General features: G+C 33.8%; 1 protein-coding gene across 4 annotated transcripts; it reads left to right on the top strand.

Annotated features, from left to right (window-relative positions):
* Window positions 1-4587: 4587 nt before the first annotated feature.
* Window positions 4588-16029, top strand: LOC138128046 (receptor-type tyrosine-protein phosphatase alpha-like). Of its 4 annotated transcripts, none has more exons than XM_069044247.1 (23): window positions 4588-4759; window positions 4816-4923; window positions 4975-5123; window positions 5176-5335; window positions 5996-6322; window positions 6379-6627; window positions 6676-6798; window positions 6853-6986; window positions 7039-7219; window positions 9559-9656; window positions 9800-10193; window positions 10412-10686; window positions 10740-10827; window positions 10884-10960; window positions 11011-11145; window positions 11210-11484; window positions 11542-11677; window positions 11728-11932; window positions 11989-12116; window positions 12289-12426; window positions 12474-12619; window positions 12677-12812; window positions 15857-16029. In XM_069044247.1, the coding sequence occupies exons 1-23, from the start codon at window positions 4621-4623 to the stop codon at window positions 15926-15928; spliced, it is 3873 nt and encodes a 1290-aa protein (XP_068900348.1). In that variant the 5' UTR covers window positions 4588-4620; the 3' UTR covers window positions 15929-16029. The 4 variants fall into 4 exon arrangements, with proteins under 4 accessions (XP_068900348.1, XP_068900347.1, XP_068900350.1 ...); XM_069044246.1 differs by having other exon boundaries at window positions 4589-4759; window positions 15851-16029; XM_069044249.1 differs by having other exon boundaries at window positions 4590-4759; window positions 4859-4923; window positions 15851-16029.
* The last annotated feature ends 57 nt before the right edge of the window (window positions 16030-16086 follow it).

The raw sequence follows: 16086 nt of genomic DNA, 5'->3' as shown, positions 1-16086 counted from the left end.
AACATAAAGCAACTTTGTAAATGAATAGTTTTAGATACGCATAAAGTGCGAAAATCACTTACTGCAGGTGTTGCGCTAAAGAGTACAATATAATAATTAGCATTTTCTTCTAAAATCCTGCTAAGGCAATTTTATGTTCTCTGGGAAAATAATTTCGAATTTTACACCTTTTATCTATGGAGCTTCTTTATGCGCTCTGTCTAAGAAAGATGGTGGAATACGCCCAATCGCTATTGGATCAACTTTTAGACGCCTTGCATCGAAATTAGGATGTTATTATCTTTCTGGAGAGATTTCAAATTATCTTAAACCAAAACAACTTGGTTTCGGTACGAGAAGTGGTTGCGAAGCAGCTGTGCATTCCGTAAGATCATATTTAACAAACTATTCAGCCGAAGTTTTTTTGAAAATTGACGTTAAAAATGCTTTAAATTCTGTTGAATGTGACTCCCTGCTGTTAATGGTTAACAACAAGATTCCCCTGATTTATCCTTATTTATGGCAATGTTACTCTTCTCCTTCATATCTGATTTACAATGGAAGTTTAATTTATTCTCAAGTTGGTTGTCAACAAGGCGACCCCCTTGGTCCTGCTATATTCAGCTTATCAATTCACCCGACCATTGAAAGACTTTCGTCGCACCTTAATGTTTGGTATCTGGATGATGGCGCTTTAGGAGGTTCAGCTGAAACTGTTTTAAAAGATCTGGAAACCATTATAGTTGAATTTGAAAAAATTGGATTATCATTGAATTACTCTAAATGTGAATTATTCCTCTCTCCTGATGTTTCTGAAGAACGCAAAATCGACATTTTAAATAAATTTGAATCTCTTTCTCCAGATATTAGAAACACCTCTGCAGAAGATTTATCTTTATTTGGTTCGCCGTTATTTGAAGATGCAATGCCTAATTTTTTCTCAACAATTTTGGAAAAATTCGACTTGTTAGTGAAAAATATCGAAAACATAAAACCACATATGGCTTTATTTCTGCTACGTCATTGTCTTTGGATTCCGAAACTTAACTATTTTCTTCGTTGCTGTCCTTTTTGAAAATTCAAAAATTATTGTAAAGCTTTTGATGAAAAAATTCAATCAACCTTGGAAAAAATTTTGAACATTAAATTATCTTCAAACTCATGGAATCAAGCATCTCTTCTATTGAATTTTGGTGGACTAGGTATCCGTTCAGTGACTGATTTATCTTCAGTAGCATTCCTTGCTTCAATACATTCTTCAATTGCTCTCATCGGATGTATACTCTCTCCTTTAAACAATACATTTGAGATCAAATATTTTTGTCAGAAGCTTTGGATTGTTGGAAGCTCCTCTGTCCCGGCATTGAGATACCTGATTCACCTAATTTGCAAAGACTTTGGGATGCTCCAATTATCAACAAAAACTTTAATGAAATTTTGGATTCTTCTGATCATCGCAATAAAGCAAGACTGCTAGCTGTTTCTGAATTGGAATCTGGAGCCTGGTTAAAAGCTCTACCATCTTCTAACCTTGGTACTTTATTGGACCATCAAACACTTCAAATAGCTGTTGCTCTTAGAATTGGATCTGAAATCTGTCATCCACACAATTGCATTTGTGGCTCTCAGGTGGATAAATGGGGTCATCATGGTCTTTCGTGTTTAAAAAGTGCTGGTAGAATTCCACGCCACAGTGCTTTAAATGATATTTTAAAGCGTACCTTCTCTTCAGTCAACATTCCTTGTATTATTGAACCTTACGGATTGCTTCGTGAAGATGGTAAAAGACCAGATGGGGTTACTTTAATTCCTTGGAAACGTGGTAGAACACTTGTTTGGGATATAACATGTGTTGATACCTTGGCTGCAACACATTTAGATGGTTGTTCAAGAAAATCAGGTTCCGCTGCTCTTTCAGCCGAAAAATTAAAACACGGCAAATATTGTACAATTAAAGAAAATCATAATTTTGTCGCCTTTTCGTTAGAAACCTTTGGCCCATGGAGCCCAGATGCTAAAGAGCTTTTTAAAGAAATAAGCAAGTTGCTGCTTGAAAAATCTGGTGTTTCTGAGTCCCCTAGCTATTTCCAGCGAAGAATAAGTATTGCTATCCAAAGAGGAAATGCTGCTAGTGTTTTGGAAACTGTGGCCAAAAGCTCAGGACTTGAAGAAGTTTTTTATTTGTTTAAAATTTAGTTTACATATCATATAAATATTATACATTAATTTATACATTTATTTTAAATATTTCATACATTGCAATTAAATATTTTAAGTTTTTTATTGACTGTATATGTGACAATAATAACAACTTTTTCTTCTTATTCACTACTTGAACAAATTTCTTCTGATTTTTCATTGTTGTCACCTTTATTCTTGAATGAAAGATATATTTGTTGTTTTGCCAACGTTCCCCCGACTAATCATAAAAATTGTTTTTCCGTCTCTTAACTCCTGGTTGAGAGTTGTAATGGCCTCTTCAGTGAATTGCGATGTAAAACGCTGGGATAAGGATGTTTTAAAATCCCCACAATCAACCACAACTTGTTTACCAAACTGTGAATCCTCTTTACTAAACTGATTAACTTGAAATTTTTTATTAACTTCCAGCTGGCTTGATTTTACAAACGGCACGAAAAAAGTTGCTTCATTAACACTTTGCAAAAATAAACTCATATTAAAAGTCTTTAGCAAAATATTCTTACTGTTGATATTAAACTGATATCAAACGATAAATCTTCCTTAATTAATACTCCATATCCCCTCCTTGTTAACAAAATAACGCCCACTATTTCTTACGCAATACCCTACCCTCAAACAAAACACTTTTCCAAGACACAAACAATGTAAATTTTTTATCTTTTATTAGAATTCAACAATTAGGTACATTGAAAATATTTTTTATGATTTACTTACTATAAAATGCAATGCACGCACAGAGATATGAAACTCCATTACCTACCTCAATGTTATGTACATGAACACACACACAACACCTGTTTGGAAAAATATAGGTCACGCAAAATACCGCTTACTTACATGAATCAAAAACCATGTTTTTGATGGAACCAAAACGGATGTAATGATCAGATAATTTACTCTGAATCAAAAACTATGTTTTGACTAAACTACAAGCGCAAAACACATGATTCAAAAACGTGATTTTTGAGTGAGCCAGAACCAGCACTATATAACTACTTCCATTGTACTCTGCTTTGTTTTTTCCGTTCTACTGTATTCTTATTGTATTGTACCCAAATCACTGTCTAACATTAAGCATAACATTGTAATTAGAATAATCCCACCGCTGAAAAGGCCTTAAGCCTCAGCAGCGCCCCCCTTATAAAATTTTGCCATAGCCCTAAGAACAAATGAAATGTATTATATAAACAAGAAAATAAATGAAGTTGATTGATTGATTGAAAACAACACTTCCTCGAACCATTCGGCAGAGCACTGAACGGCACTGAAGACCGTCCACCCGGTCTCTCTGAATAGTTACCTTTTGAATTCCTTGTATTTACCAAATTGTAAATAATCATTTATGTGACAAACAACTGCCAAAGTGTCGCCCAACGTGAGGCCCGCCACAGTATTACTTTTTATAAATTTAGAAAGTTAGAAACTATTGGAAATTGTACTCGTAGTTTCGGTTGTACAGGGTCGGGCATCGTATATGCGCACGCGAGAAATCGTGGCTACTAATTAAATAAAATTTTCGAAATTTTACCTATGTAGCCAGATACTTTTCATCAGAACCACAGCACTATGTAGAAATCATGCACTTTTCGCCGGAGACTAGTGCGATTAGATGTCCATAGAGTTTGCCGCGGTCTGCACAAGTCTTTGAGCCGTGCCCCGTGCCACGCATTTCGTTTTTACTGGCACCGGAGACAGATATTCGCTAAATATAACAAAAATTACCAAAACGTAACTAGCAAACGATTACAATTTACAGTTCATGGACACGCCCAAAACAAACGACTCGTGAAATACGACAGTGGGGTCGGTTAAATATTGGATAATAATTTCGTTATTTCGCGTTCTTAGAGGCTTTATTTTAATGGGGGATAATTTAATTATTAAATATTTCGTATAATTGATTACTGTAATTGATAAATTAATCGTGACAAATGCTTCAAATGATCTTACATTTGACTTAGTCGAGCCGCCTCTGGGACACTTCTACTCCTAGGACTTGAAGTACTTCTACGCCGCTCAGAAAAAAATGAAACTTTAACCGTCTTTATGGAGATAAAGAAAGGGGCGATCTTTGACAGCTTGAAGATAAAAGATTTAAGCGGTAATTATTGGTTTAACTTCCCCTTCCCCGCACCCTGACAGCCGACCCCTGGACACCGTAGCTCCGCAAAAGCTACCCCGGCAGTGTGGCGTCCCGCCACAGGCACAGCCGAAAAAAGGGACTGGCGCTCGAGGCATATGGCGACCGACCGAGCCGAACCGTAACGTCACCACCGAAGTGACGTCACACTACTATTTAGTTAACTAAAAATACCAATAAATCATTTGTGAATACTTTATTCTTTCTGCCAAAGATAAGATGTATCTGCCATCATTTGGCTGATAAGAGTGATAAGTTATTTTTTAACTGAATTTAATAATATACATACATATACAGAAATGTTATTGTGGGTGATGTTGAATTGCATATTAGTGAAAACATTTACTTCAGGTGAAGTAATTACACTAATTAAAGATCACAGCGTCACATGTGTAGTAACTCAAAATTCAGTTATCTATATATCATCAGGAGTTCCAGGTAAGATATATTATTTGTTTTAAAACTTGTACAACACAAATATAGTTACAACGTAGAGGTGAAGCGAGAATCACGTGAACTTAGCAATTGGATTTATAGTGACTGGGACGAAATACACTCAAGAAATTCATTTCATGCTCCTGTTACAGATAAACGATGGCAAAGTAAGTTAAAGTCTTTGTGTTGGAATATCATTTTGTATATTATTTATGTAGATTTTACGACCACGATACGTGATGGCTTTATCATAAAAAGCACTCAATGTTTTTCAACATATTCTGATAACAACAATATAAATCTCACCTTTACTTCTAAAGATAAAAAAATTCGAAGAACAATTACTTTGGGACAAGATGATAACAACGCAAGTATTATATAAGAGATTAACAGCTATATGGCCATTTCTTTGATTATAGGTTGAGAAAAAGAACTTTCCCTTTCGGTGGTTTCATTATGCCATATTGGCAAAAAATAATAATCTTAAGATATTAATTGATAACATAACGGAAAATATAAAAATAGATTTTGTTCCACACGCGGTCGCAATACACAAGAACAATTTAAAATTTCACGACTGTAAGAATTTGTTTATGGTTAATGTCCATATATTTATAGATCTTGAGAATTATTATCATAACTAAGAACCAGTTTATAGAAAGAGAATTAAATATTTAATTCGAATTCAATTTTAATGCGCGATTAACTTATGAATCCGAAAGTTCGATTGGTTCAATCTGATCACGTGTTCAGTTAATCTCGCATTTGATTATGATTAACTTAATTTTGCTTCTGTAAACTGTCCCTTAAACTATTGCTCGGTTTGATGCAGTTTAAATTATTCACCTTTACCATGTTAAATTTTTCGCTGCAATAAAATTTTGTGAATTTTGAAAGTTTGAAGGCGCGTTTACCGCGCCGCTTTGCATTCAGGAGATGCTAGGTTCAAATCTCAGGCCCGCCTGACCTAGTGTGATTTTTTTCAAGGGTTTTCCCACACCACCGCATTTTGATATGAGCACAGGTCTCATATTACAGATAAGGCGAATGATCAGACGAGCATAATAATCAGTGACCTTCATTTGCAAACTGGTAATAAAATAGAAAATTTCATTCTCTACTTTTTGGAAACTAATAAAACTAAACAAGTTATCAAGACTGAAAAATATGGAAATTGAACCATTCGTTTGATTCTTGTTTATTGTAAACATTATAAATCGCCATATGAATCTTTTTTAGATTATTTTCATTATTCTGACCAAGTCACCTCTAGCAGACCGAGTGACTTGACCATTGAGTATTCCGAAAATTTATGTTTGTCCCTTTTTGTCTCGGTAGACAAGAACTGTTACCTAAATATAATTTTAAAAATAAACGAAAACATCGTTGATAACAAAACAGTTGAAGGATTTAATGAATATAACTCTTTGAAAATGTGGAGGGAAATTGAATTACGGAGTAATACTTCTGGAAAAGGAGAACTAATTTTTTATCGTAAACGGTCAGATAATCAAATCAAGGGTTATTGGGCAATCGATGACATACATTTTTGCAATCAAAAAATAGGTAGTAATTGTAGAGAACAATTAATCTGTGTTATTTATCTATACGAATATTCGTAGAAACTTTTTCAACAAAATTGTCTTCTGACGATAACAATACAACCTTCTGTAAAAGTTTAACTCCAGAATACAGATCTGACGATAATTATACATTTTGCAATAAAATTGGATATCTAGGAAAAAATTGTAACATAAGTTGTGAAGAGATACTAGGAATATCATATTCGGATTGTTCAAATCATAAAATTTGTTTGGAAAATGAAATTTGTTATTGTAGTTGGGGACACACCGGGTCATTTTGTAATGAGAGTAAGTATTAAAAACAAAATAGAACAAAATATAACCGTTCGTTTTTAGGTTGTGGTCATGGTTATTGGGGACCAAATTGCAGTTTATTATGCAATCCCAACTGTGAAACTTGCGACATTATAGATGGTTGCATTAAATGCAAAAAACAATTTTTCGGAGAAGAATGTTCAAGTAGGTGTTCAAAACTATCTGAATTTAACCGACCTTTAATCTGTTAAACTTTAGAAAAATTACCAGTTGCATTGGCACCTCCTTTGCTGAGTTCTCTTGAAGAGAACTCAGTGACAATATCGCTGACAAATCTGCAGTCTGGTGCTGATGAAGCAAAACCAGAATATTATCAAATACAATATAAACGAGTGAGTAAAACAAGGGAATTTTAAAACTGTTCATTATGTCTTAAAATTTTAGGTTGATGAAAGCATCTACACCAACTTTTCAGATGTAAAGCCAATTTCACCGAGTCTGAGCATAAATACTTATGAAATTAATAATCTGACAACAAAGACGCAGGCTTATAAAATAAGAGTAATATTAATAGTTCAGAATAGATCTTGTACAGATAATGTCCCTGAATTATCGACATATAGAAGTACGTGACCCAGCTAAGTACATAGCTTTTTTAATTCATTGTTACTTTGTTAATTCACGTTACTTACGATTATTAATTAGGTGCACTGTGTAATCTATAGCTAATTTCTATTACATTGAAAGTAGACTTGTAACATGTCGGTTAACTCACTGTTATTCATAGTTATATTTTTTAAAGAAAAAACAAGCAGAAACAACAAATCTAATAGAGCGGGTAATGAATATTGCGCTTAGGATTGTTTTCCATAGAATTCCTGATTTTTTTCGAAGAAAAAATTTCCAATAATGCTATTTTATTTATTTATTTGCGCGGTTACTATTAAATGCATTCTAACATGTGGCATATCATTGCATTCAGAAAAATAATCTCTTTCAAAATCGGAATAAAAAAAATTATACCAAGCTATTTGAAAAAACAAAGTTGATTATCATCTCACCTTGAATGACTTTTTGAAAAAAAAAAGTGCTTATAGTGTTTTTAAATTGATTTATTTTAGTTTTTGTTTCATTTAAATCGAGCCATAAATAACGGAGATATGGCTTGCGGCGTTTTTTAGGATGCACCCTGTTTATCTCAATTTCTGTTTTTTTTTAATAAATAATAATAGTATATTATGATACAAGTTTATAAGGAAGCCTTTAAAGCACGCGTGACGAGTTTAAGAGCACGACGCGTAGCGGAGTGCTTTTAACGTCGCAAGTGCTTTAAAGGCCCTTATAAATGTGTATCATACGCTATTTTTTATTATACCTTCACTACAATCTGAAAATTATAACAAAAAAAGTAAATTGAAATACCTTTTGCGAAGTAATCTGTGTCATTAATAGTTGATATAGAAATGGTCAATAGTTGTTGTTTCGTTGCTATCATAAATTGTGTATAAATGTCTATTTATCATTGTTCAAAATGTACGTGAATTTGTTGTTACCTAAGCAACCCTTAAAGCTTTAGTATTTTAAAGGCCCTTTTCGCACGCATTTTAGTGTCAAAAACAGGGATTATGATTCAGGTATAATAAAAATAATATAATAGCCATTATACGCAAGTTGAAAACTATACTTTTTCTATGACTGTACCAAGAAAAAACAATTTTAGAAAATTGAATTTAATCAGAAAAATTATTTTATAATAAACTTAAGTAGATACATAACATTTTTGGTTTACAATACAAAAATTTCCGATAATAATGCGGAATCTGGAAAAGTGCCCCGAATTTAATTTGATTTTTAATATTTGACAATTAAAATTGTCTCGTTTAGCAGTTGCTACGCGATGCGCGACTTATTATTTACAAACGCATCCGATTGGCGATCTGCCGTTGTAGAATGAAAATACGAGGGTTGTGATTGGCCGACAACCGTGGATTTCAGTAGATTCTAACACGGGGCGTGGAATTGATATCATTCTTTCATTGAATATCCAACAAGAATAATTACCTAAGAATGCATTCATGCTTTGACAGTCGTGTAGAAAATAGTATTCTATTCTATTTTATTATTATGTGCGTGTAGAATGTGTTTGAGTAAATTTTTGCTGATGCCTCATATTTTAGTTCTTCCGTAGGTACTTCTAAATTTATATTTTTCTACGTAACATTTTTAACATCAATTGTAATACAGTGCCTTTTTTTAACGCTTTTTTAGTAAACCAGGAGTGCTTTAATCGTAGAGGGCTTTAATAGATAGCCATAAACGACTCTAAATTGAATACAATAATAAACCTATTAGAGACGCAAATTCTAAAAAAAGTCGTTTTAAAATGTGATTGTGGATAAAATTTATTAAATTTACCACGAGGCTTGCCAAGTAGGCTGACATAATGTAAACTCAACAAACATTAAACAGTAATAATTTCAATGGATACCTTTTCAAATAAAGAAATGATTGAATGGGATAGACTTTGAAAAATGTGCAGTTTTATTTCATAAATATAAAACATAGAAAATCATAATTACATCAAAATAAATAAAATTCTACTTCAACAATTTTAAACTACTTTAATTATTTTTGAATTTTCATTTCATAAATTGTTCAAACTGTCTTCCATAGGCTGCAAGAGACTAACCAAGACGATCATAAAAATTTCGTCGAACATTTTGTAACTGTCTAACGGTTATAAAATCTTCTGGGAAACAAATAGTTCCGTAATTATTTTATTCTGTAGTATAAACTAAACTGAAATTGATTTATAAAATACTAGTCTAATATTTTGTCACATTCACTTAAAAATTCCTGCTAAAAGCTTATTATAACGCGATCCAAAGTAATTATCATGTAAATGCCAATGGCCAGCGTTAAACAAAAGACACTTTACCCTATATCATGATATTGACATTTTAGAAACACTTCACGCAACATTTGTCGATTCTGCAAGTTTATTAATAGACTGGGAAAATATTGAAAAAGGAAGATCTTTCAATTACTCTGTGGAATGTGAAGTAAGTATTGCAGAATTCTTACACTGATTATGACAATTTAATTAAATCATTTACGAGTATATCATAATAATAACTGGATATATTCCGACAAATTATGCAGTAAAGTTTCAAAAATTATTTTGCACATAATTTTTATATTTCAGTGCGCTGGATCAAACAAACCTGTTGAAAAGAATATACTTCCAACAGAAACAAGGAGAATTATTAAAAATGTGACAACCAATAAAACTTGCAATATAAGATTATGGGTCATCATTAAAAATGAAACTAAATTATTGGATAACATTTCAATTAATCCATTAAATCTAGTAAAAACACATTTATTCACCCAACCATCACCGATAGCAAGTGAACATTTTACAAAAAAAGTAAAAAGCAGTCCTAAATTTGAATCTTCCACTTTTGAAGCAACTGTGACTTTACCAACGTTAACCACACGTTATCAACAAAACATAACAACCGACACCAAAAGCAACTTCAAACCTTTAACTTTTGAAACGACTGCAACCTCCTTGGACTTGACAACCGCATTTCAAGGTAACTCTTAGGGCCAGTTTACAAAAAGAGAATTAAATATTTAATTCGAATTAAATTTTAATGTGCGATTAACCCATGAATGCGAAACTTCCATTGGTTCACTCTGATCACGTGTTCAGTTAATCTCGCATTTGATCACGATTAACTTAATTTCGCTTCTTAAAACTGGCCCTTAATTTTGCAAAATATTAACTACTGTTTTTTTTTTTTTTATATAGAGTCTGACAAACCAATGGACGCCTTTAGCAATGGTTGGATATTAATTTTACTTTGCGGTTTGATCGTGGCAATTGCAATTTTAAGTATTATTTACCGTTATTACATATCGAGAAAAAATACAGAACAGGAGAGAAATGTACCAGAGGAAATGATTTTGTTGGATGTAGTGACTGCGAACGGACAAACGAATAATACAATCATAAAATTACAAGATTTTGAAACTTACGTAACAAATCTAAGATCAACAACCAAGGATCTTGAAAATCAGTTTCGCGTAAGTAGCATAAACTCGCTGTTAATAAAATTATAGTTTTGGATATTTTTAAGTCTCTTCCAGAGGTAATAACTCATTCATGTGCGATTGCTAAGAAAAGTATGAACTTTAATAAAAACAAAGATGAAACATATATTCCATGTAAAATATACTAAACTGTACTAAATAAGTGAACCTGGAAAAAACATGTTTTTCAGATGACCATACCAGAGTTGTTTTAAAGGCGTTACCAGGAGTAGGAAATGATGACTATATAAATGCCAGTTACATAAATGTAAGAGTATAACAAAAACATAGGTATTTTTTCTCAATCATTATTTAAAGGGTTATAACAGAGAAAAAGCTTACATAGCATGTCAAGGACCTAAGTTTAGCACAATCAAAGATTTTTGGAGGTTAATTTGGCAAGAGAATGTTGAAACAGTCATAATGGCCACTAATTTTTTTGAAAATAAAAAAGTTTGTTGTCCACTATGTAAAATTATCAAACTAAATTAACATACGTTTATTTTGTTTTTACTAGAGAATGTGTGCCGAGTACTGGCCGCAGAAATTAAATACCTTGAATGAATACGGAAATATGATAATTAAGTTAACTAAGGTAGAAGACTTTGAGCATCACGACATCAGAGAATTCGAAATATATTATGAAAGCTACACAAGGAAAGTTAGACATTTCTATCTCAAATGGGGTTCGGATGATGAAAATCCAATTTATCCAAACACTTTAGTGCCAGTAGTAAAATATATAAGGGAAGTTACAGAAACCAGTAACGTGCCAATAGTAATTCATTCTGGGTATGTGAAAATTATCATCTAACGTAATTTAATCACTTTCTGATGTAATTTTTCCAGGTTTGGGGTAAACAGAACTGGAACATTAATTTTGTGCGATCTAGTTTTAGCAATGGCAAAATCAACAAATGAAATTGATATTTATAATTTAACAAAAAGTTTAAGAGAGCAAAGACCTCATATGGTAAATCAAATGGTAAAAGCTAATGTTTTAATTGAAACATGTACTATAACAAAACATTTTAGGAAAATTATTTACTAGTACATCTAGTTGTTTTAGAAGTTTTGATGGAAACAGAAAATCCATTTAAAAATTCTCGTCAAGAAAATTTTGATGTAAATGCCATTAAACGACAACTCAATTATTTAAAAAGATTACAGTGGAATGACAGCATTGTTAAATACCAGCATTCTCAATGTGTCACCAGTCCAGAACAGCACACCCCTTTTGGTCAGTTAGGGTAAAACACAATCTTAAGTGTTGCTACTAATTATATATTTTTCAAGTGGATGGATATGCGACGAGTGGAAACTATTTAGTTATACCACAACCTACTGAACAAACTGTTACAGAATTTTGGAAATTAATTACAACAAAACGAGTTACTCACATTTTATTTTTAAGAAAACTTAAAGTAAGTCCTGCAGTAAAATATTAAATTTACTGTTACTATTCTTGCTTTTTTCTGGTAGCGTAATAGTATGCATAAAATCCATATAAATTCAATCAATATGAGATATGTTAAATGAGAGTTTTTCTGACTTTTTTACGTTACCTGGAAATATGTAATTTTTCTCAAAATTTAGGAAAATATTCCCATGTGGCCTCACAGGAGTGTTGGTTCTGCAACGATAATTTCAGTTAGATGGTTGGAGCGAAGTAGAAAATCTTATGGCATCATAAATTACTTGCAAGTGCGGAGATTCACTAAAACAACCGGAAAAGTAAAAGTTACAATTTTATAAATAAATGAATAATATCCTTCTTCCAGATAATTTACGAAACCAATATTTGTTTGTTCGAACTGTACAACTGGAGCGTAAAACGGCCATTAAAAAATTCTAATCACTTTCTTAAAATTATGTTAAAATTTAACAGAGTTAGTGAACACCGTGAACCATGCTTAATTGCGTGCAAGTAAGTTCTTCCTTCCACTTCTAGCAGGTAATTTCATTTCCAAATCTTTGTTACTAGGGATGGAGTCAGCGCTTCTGGCTTATTTGTAGTGTTGTCTTATGTTTTCCGAAAACACGAAAAAGAGTTGGAAATTGACGTATGCAACGCTATTCGTACTGCGAGAAGAAATGGAACAGAATTTATCGACAGTGCGGTACGAGAATAAAAAGACTTAAGCTACCTTAAATATCGCATATCGGAACCTGGCGCGGATTTGTAACAAAAACAGTTCATTACTATTTTTTATTGGTTGTTTAAATGTTCTCTTCCTTGTTCCAATGAGGCCAACATCGTTGACGAAACACGTGTAAACAATTAATACAACTAGTAAATACAGCAACTCCAATGAATTGATTATACAGCGCGCCGTCTTCTTTTATTGATGTCATACAAGTCTGTCTTTAATCTATGTTATTGTTAATATTATACAGGGTCATTATAAATTATTGTCCCATCACAGTAGGCGTTGATGACGTAGTTGAATGTGCCGCAAGCCTCATAACATGAATGAGACTAGTATCGCCGATAGGTGGCGCTCCTGGCGGTAGTGGAAATCTGTCTACTATAGTATATTTCACAACCTGCTGTATTATAACCGGCTTGTTCAAAAGTGTAATTTGAGTGATCCCCGCAGAGCGCTAGTGTACGGGCGCTTTTTGGGGATATTATTCATCTTAAGTTTTGTCACCGAGAGTTTTTCTCGTTCAAATGACATTCGAATTTAAAATCAAAAATACAAAAATACGATTGTATTCAGTATTGTTTTAGAAAGAAAATATGAACTTACTGTACTCAATCTTAACTCTAAAAACATGTCTAAACATATTTTTCCCCATTTTTGTTCTTTAGAAGCGCCCGTACTCTGGCGCCCTCATCGACGAAAATTGGTTCTTTCTCGGAAACATTTTCGCAATGCTTTTTTAATGAAAGGAAGAGGCCGGTTATTATACAGCAGGTCGTGGTATATTTTTTCCTGGTAGGCGGTTGCGCACACCATTTACAAAATCCTGCAACGAAATGCGACCTCCCTATTGGTTAGTGGAATAGAGTAATCAACAGGGGGTCGCATTTCGTTGCAAGGTTTTGTAAATGGCGCGCGCAACCGCCTACCAGAAAAAAATAGACTATAGTGTAGTGACCCAGTTTAAAATTTAAAATTTTTAATTCCCGGTACCGCCACGAGAGCGCGCCAAATGGGAAGGTACTAGCGGCTAGACTAGGAACTAAGGGATGGGGTTGGTACTCTTGGCGAGTTGTGGACGCTGTTGAAAAGCGGAAAGATAGGGGGGATGAAACGGGCTCGCGCGGGCGGTTGAAGGGGGTAGGTCACTTTTGTTTAGTTTTTCGAAACGAACACACCTTGCGAAGAGCGATCCAAGTTTCTCAAATTTGTAAGTTAAATCCGAACCAATTACACTACCGTCCCGAATAGATATTTTGTGTCCCCGTGAAGAATCCGGCAGTTTCTTTTTTGATTCCACACGGGTAATTATTTATCTCACGTTCGTTGTCCGTTGTTTTTGTTTTTGGGTCCAGGACCACGTGGTAAGGGTATGTTGTAGATTTCATTTTGTTGCATGCTGTTTCTTTAAGAAGGGCCCATTTGTTAATTATAAGCGTTATCCCTAAGTTTCCCCCGGGAGGTTCATTTTTTTTGCAATCTTGTAATTTCGGAAATTAGTAGCCGTCGTCCGGACCGCGTGCGTCCATTTTGTTTTTCTTTCACTAACATTGTTTAATGGCACTCGACCCGCCATATTTTTGTTTAGTATTGCCAGCGAGTATTGTATTCCTGTTTAAAGTGTTTTTTATTTTATCGTTTTAACTTCGCGCTTTGTTCTCTTTCATTTCCTCATTGTTTAATGTTGCGTTTTGTTTTGCTTATGTTATCCTGGTTTAATGTTGCGTTTGTTTTACTTATTTTATCATTGTTTGATGTTGCGCTTTGTTTGTTGGATTTTCTCATCGTTTAATGTTACGCTTTGTTCGATAGAGTTAAACTCGGTTTTTTTTTTCCTTCGTGTTGTTGCTAGATTTCGGAAAAGTTAAAGTAAAATGTTGTAAGTGCGCCCCTGTGGGAGCTAGGTGACAATCAGGAAGTCGTGGGGTAGTTTAGTAAATTTCTGTGGAAGCTACGGTTATTTAAAACCGTTAGCGGGGGCGGACCTGAGTCTTCGCTTATGCGGCGGCGGGATGTTCTCGTGAAGCTTCCGTCGAGGTTATAGAGATTTCGGGGGTTTGTCGGGAAACTGTTGGTTGGGGACGGTGGAGCTAAATATTCGCTTATGCTGTTTAGTGATGCTAATCGTACGACCCCGAGGCGCTCTGTCACTCTTGCTTGGTCGGCGAAATAGTCTGACGTTCATTAATACCCCGAATATCTATAAACGTCGCTTGATTTCAAGATGACTCAGATTATTCTTCTGAGTCCCCTCGCGGCCGAAAGTTTGTTACCTCCAGCTCTAGGCTCCCGTTGGCGTACCTTGACCGCGTAGTTTCAAATAACCATTGTTTTTGTCATTAATCTAATTGTGAAATATGAGTAATACCTGGGATACGGTTTTTAAAGAGGGTTTTTCATCCGTCCCTGTCTGTAATAACTGCACCATAATTTGTTTACTTGTCTTGCAAGCTTTAACTGTCATTTTGTCTGTCATGTGCCCGTTTTTCTGTTATTTTAAATATTGTTGCATTCATCTTGTCATTTATTTTTGTGATGTACTCAACTAGTTAATTTCTTGTACCTCGTTAAACTTAATTTCTGTCCTTTGTATTCGTTTCAATTTCTTTTTCATCAAAGTTATTACAGGCATTTTTAATAAAAGGTATTTTGCGTCCCTCACATGTGTGTTTTATTTGCGGCACTCTTCCAACTGGAACCCTCATCGTTTGCATTCCGAACCTTTTTCCGCCAAAGAAAATCACAACGTAGGGCTCCTCCGATTCGATGACGATCACGACCACATTTGTTACCGTTTGCGCAGGTTCGAATATTTGGCGGAAAAAGTAATGTATTCAAATCATTACAATAGTTATGTGGGTTTTCAACGCCAACTGCGATGGGACAATCATAATAACCCTGTATTAGTTCGCATTAGATCTTTTTTATCGTTATTGAATTTCATGACCTAGTCCATCTATTTAAATATGCTCTAGTTTACCTTTTCATTAAGTAAAGCATTTCTTTTCCAGAAACAGCTGAGAGTGATTTATATGTTCATTGATGCGTACTTCCATGGATATGATAAATATCACTATATAGAGGAATAAGCGAAGAATGAACATCCTTTTCGAATTTCCAAAAGTTTCACTGTAAGTGTATTTTTCTGTGAGTTGTATGTTAAATAGTATTATAATTTTTTTAAATTGTGTTTTTTATTTCGTTGCTTTGCCATGGAATAAGTGAATGACAGTCTTACATTTAGATA

This window comes from Tenebrio molitor, chromosome 4, assembly GCF_963966145.1.
Source record: "Tenebrio molitor chromosome 4, icTenMoli1.1, whole genome shotgun sequence".
Classification (NCBI taxonomy): domain Eukaryota; kingdom Metazoa; phylum Arthropoda; class Insecta; order Coleoptera; family Tenebrionidae; genus Tenebrio; species Tenebrio molitor.
This window is presented reverse-complemented; position numbering and strand designations above follow the sequence as displayed.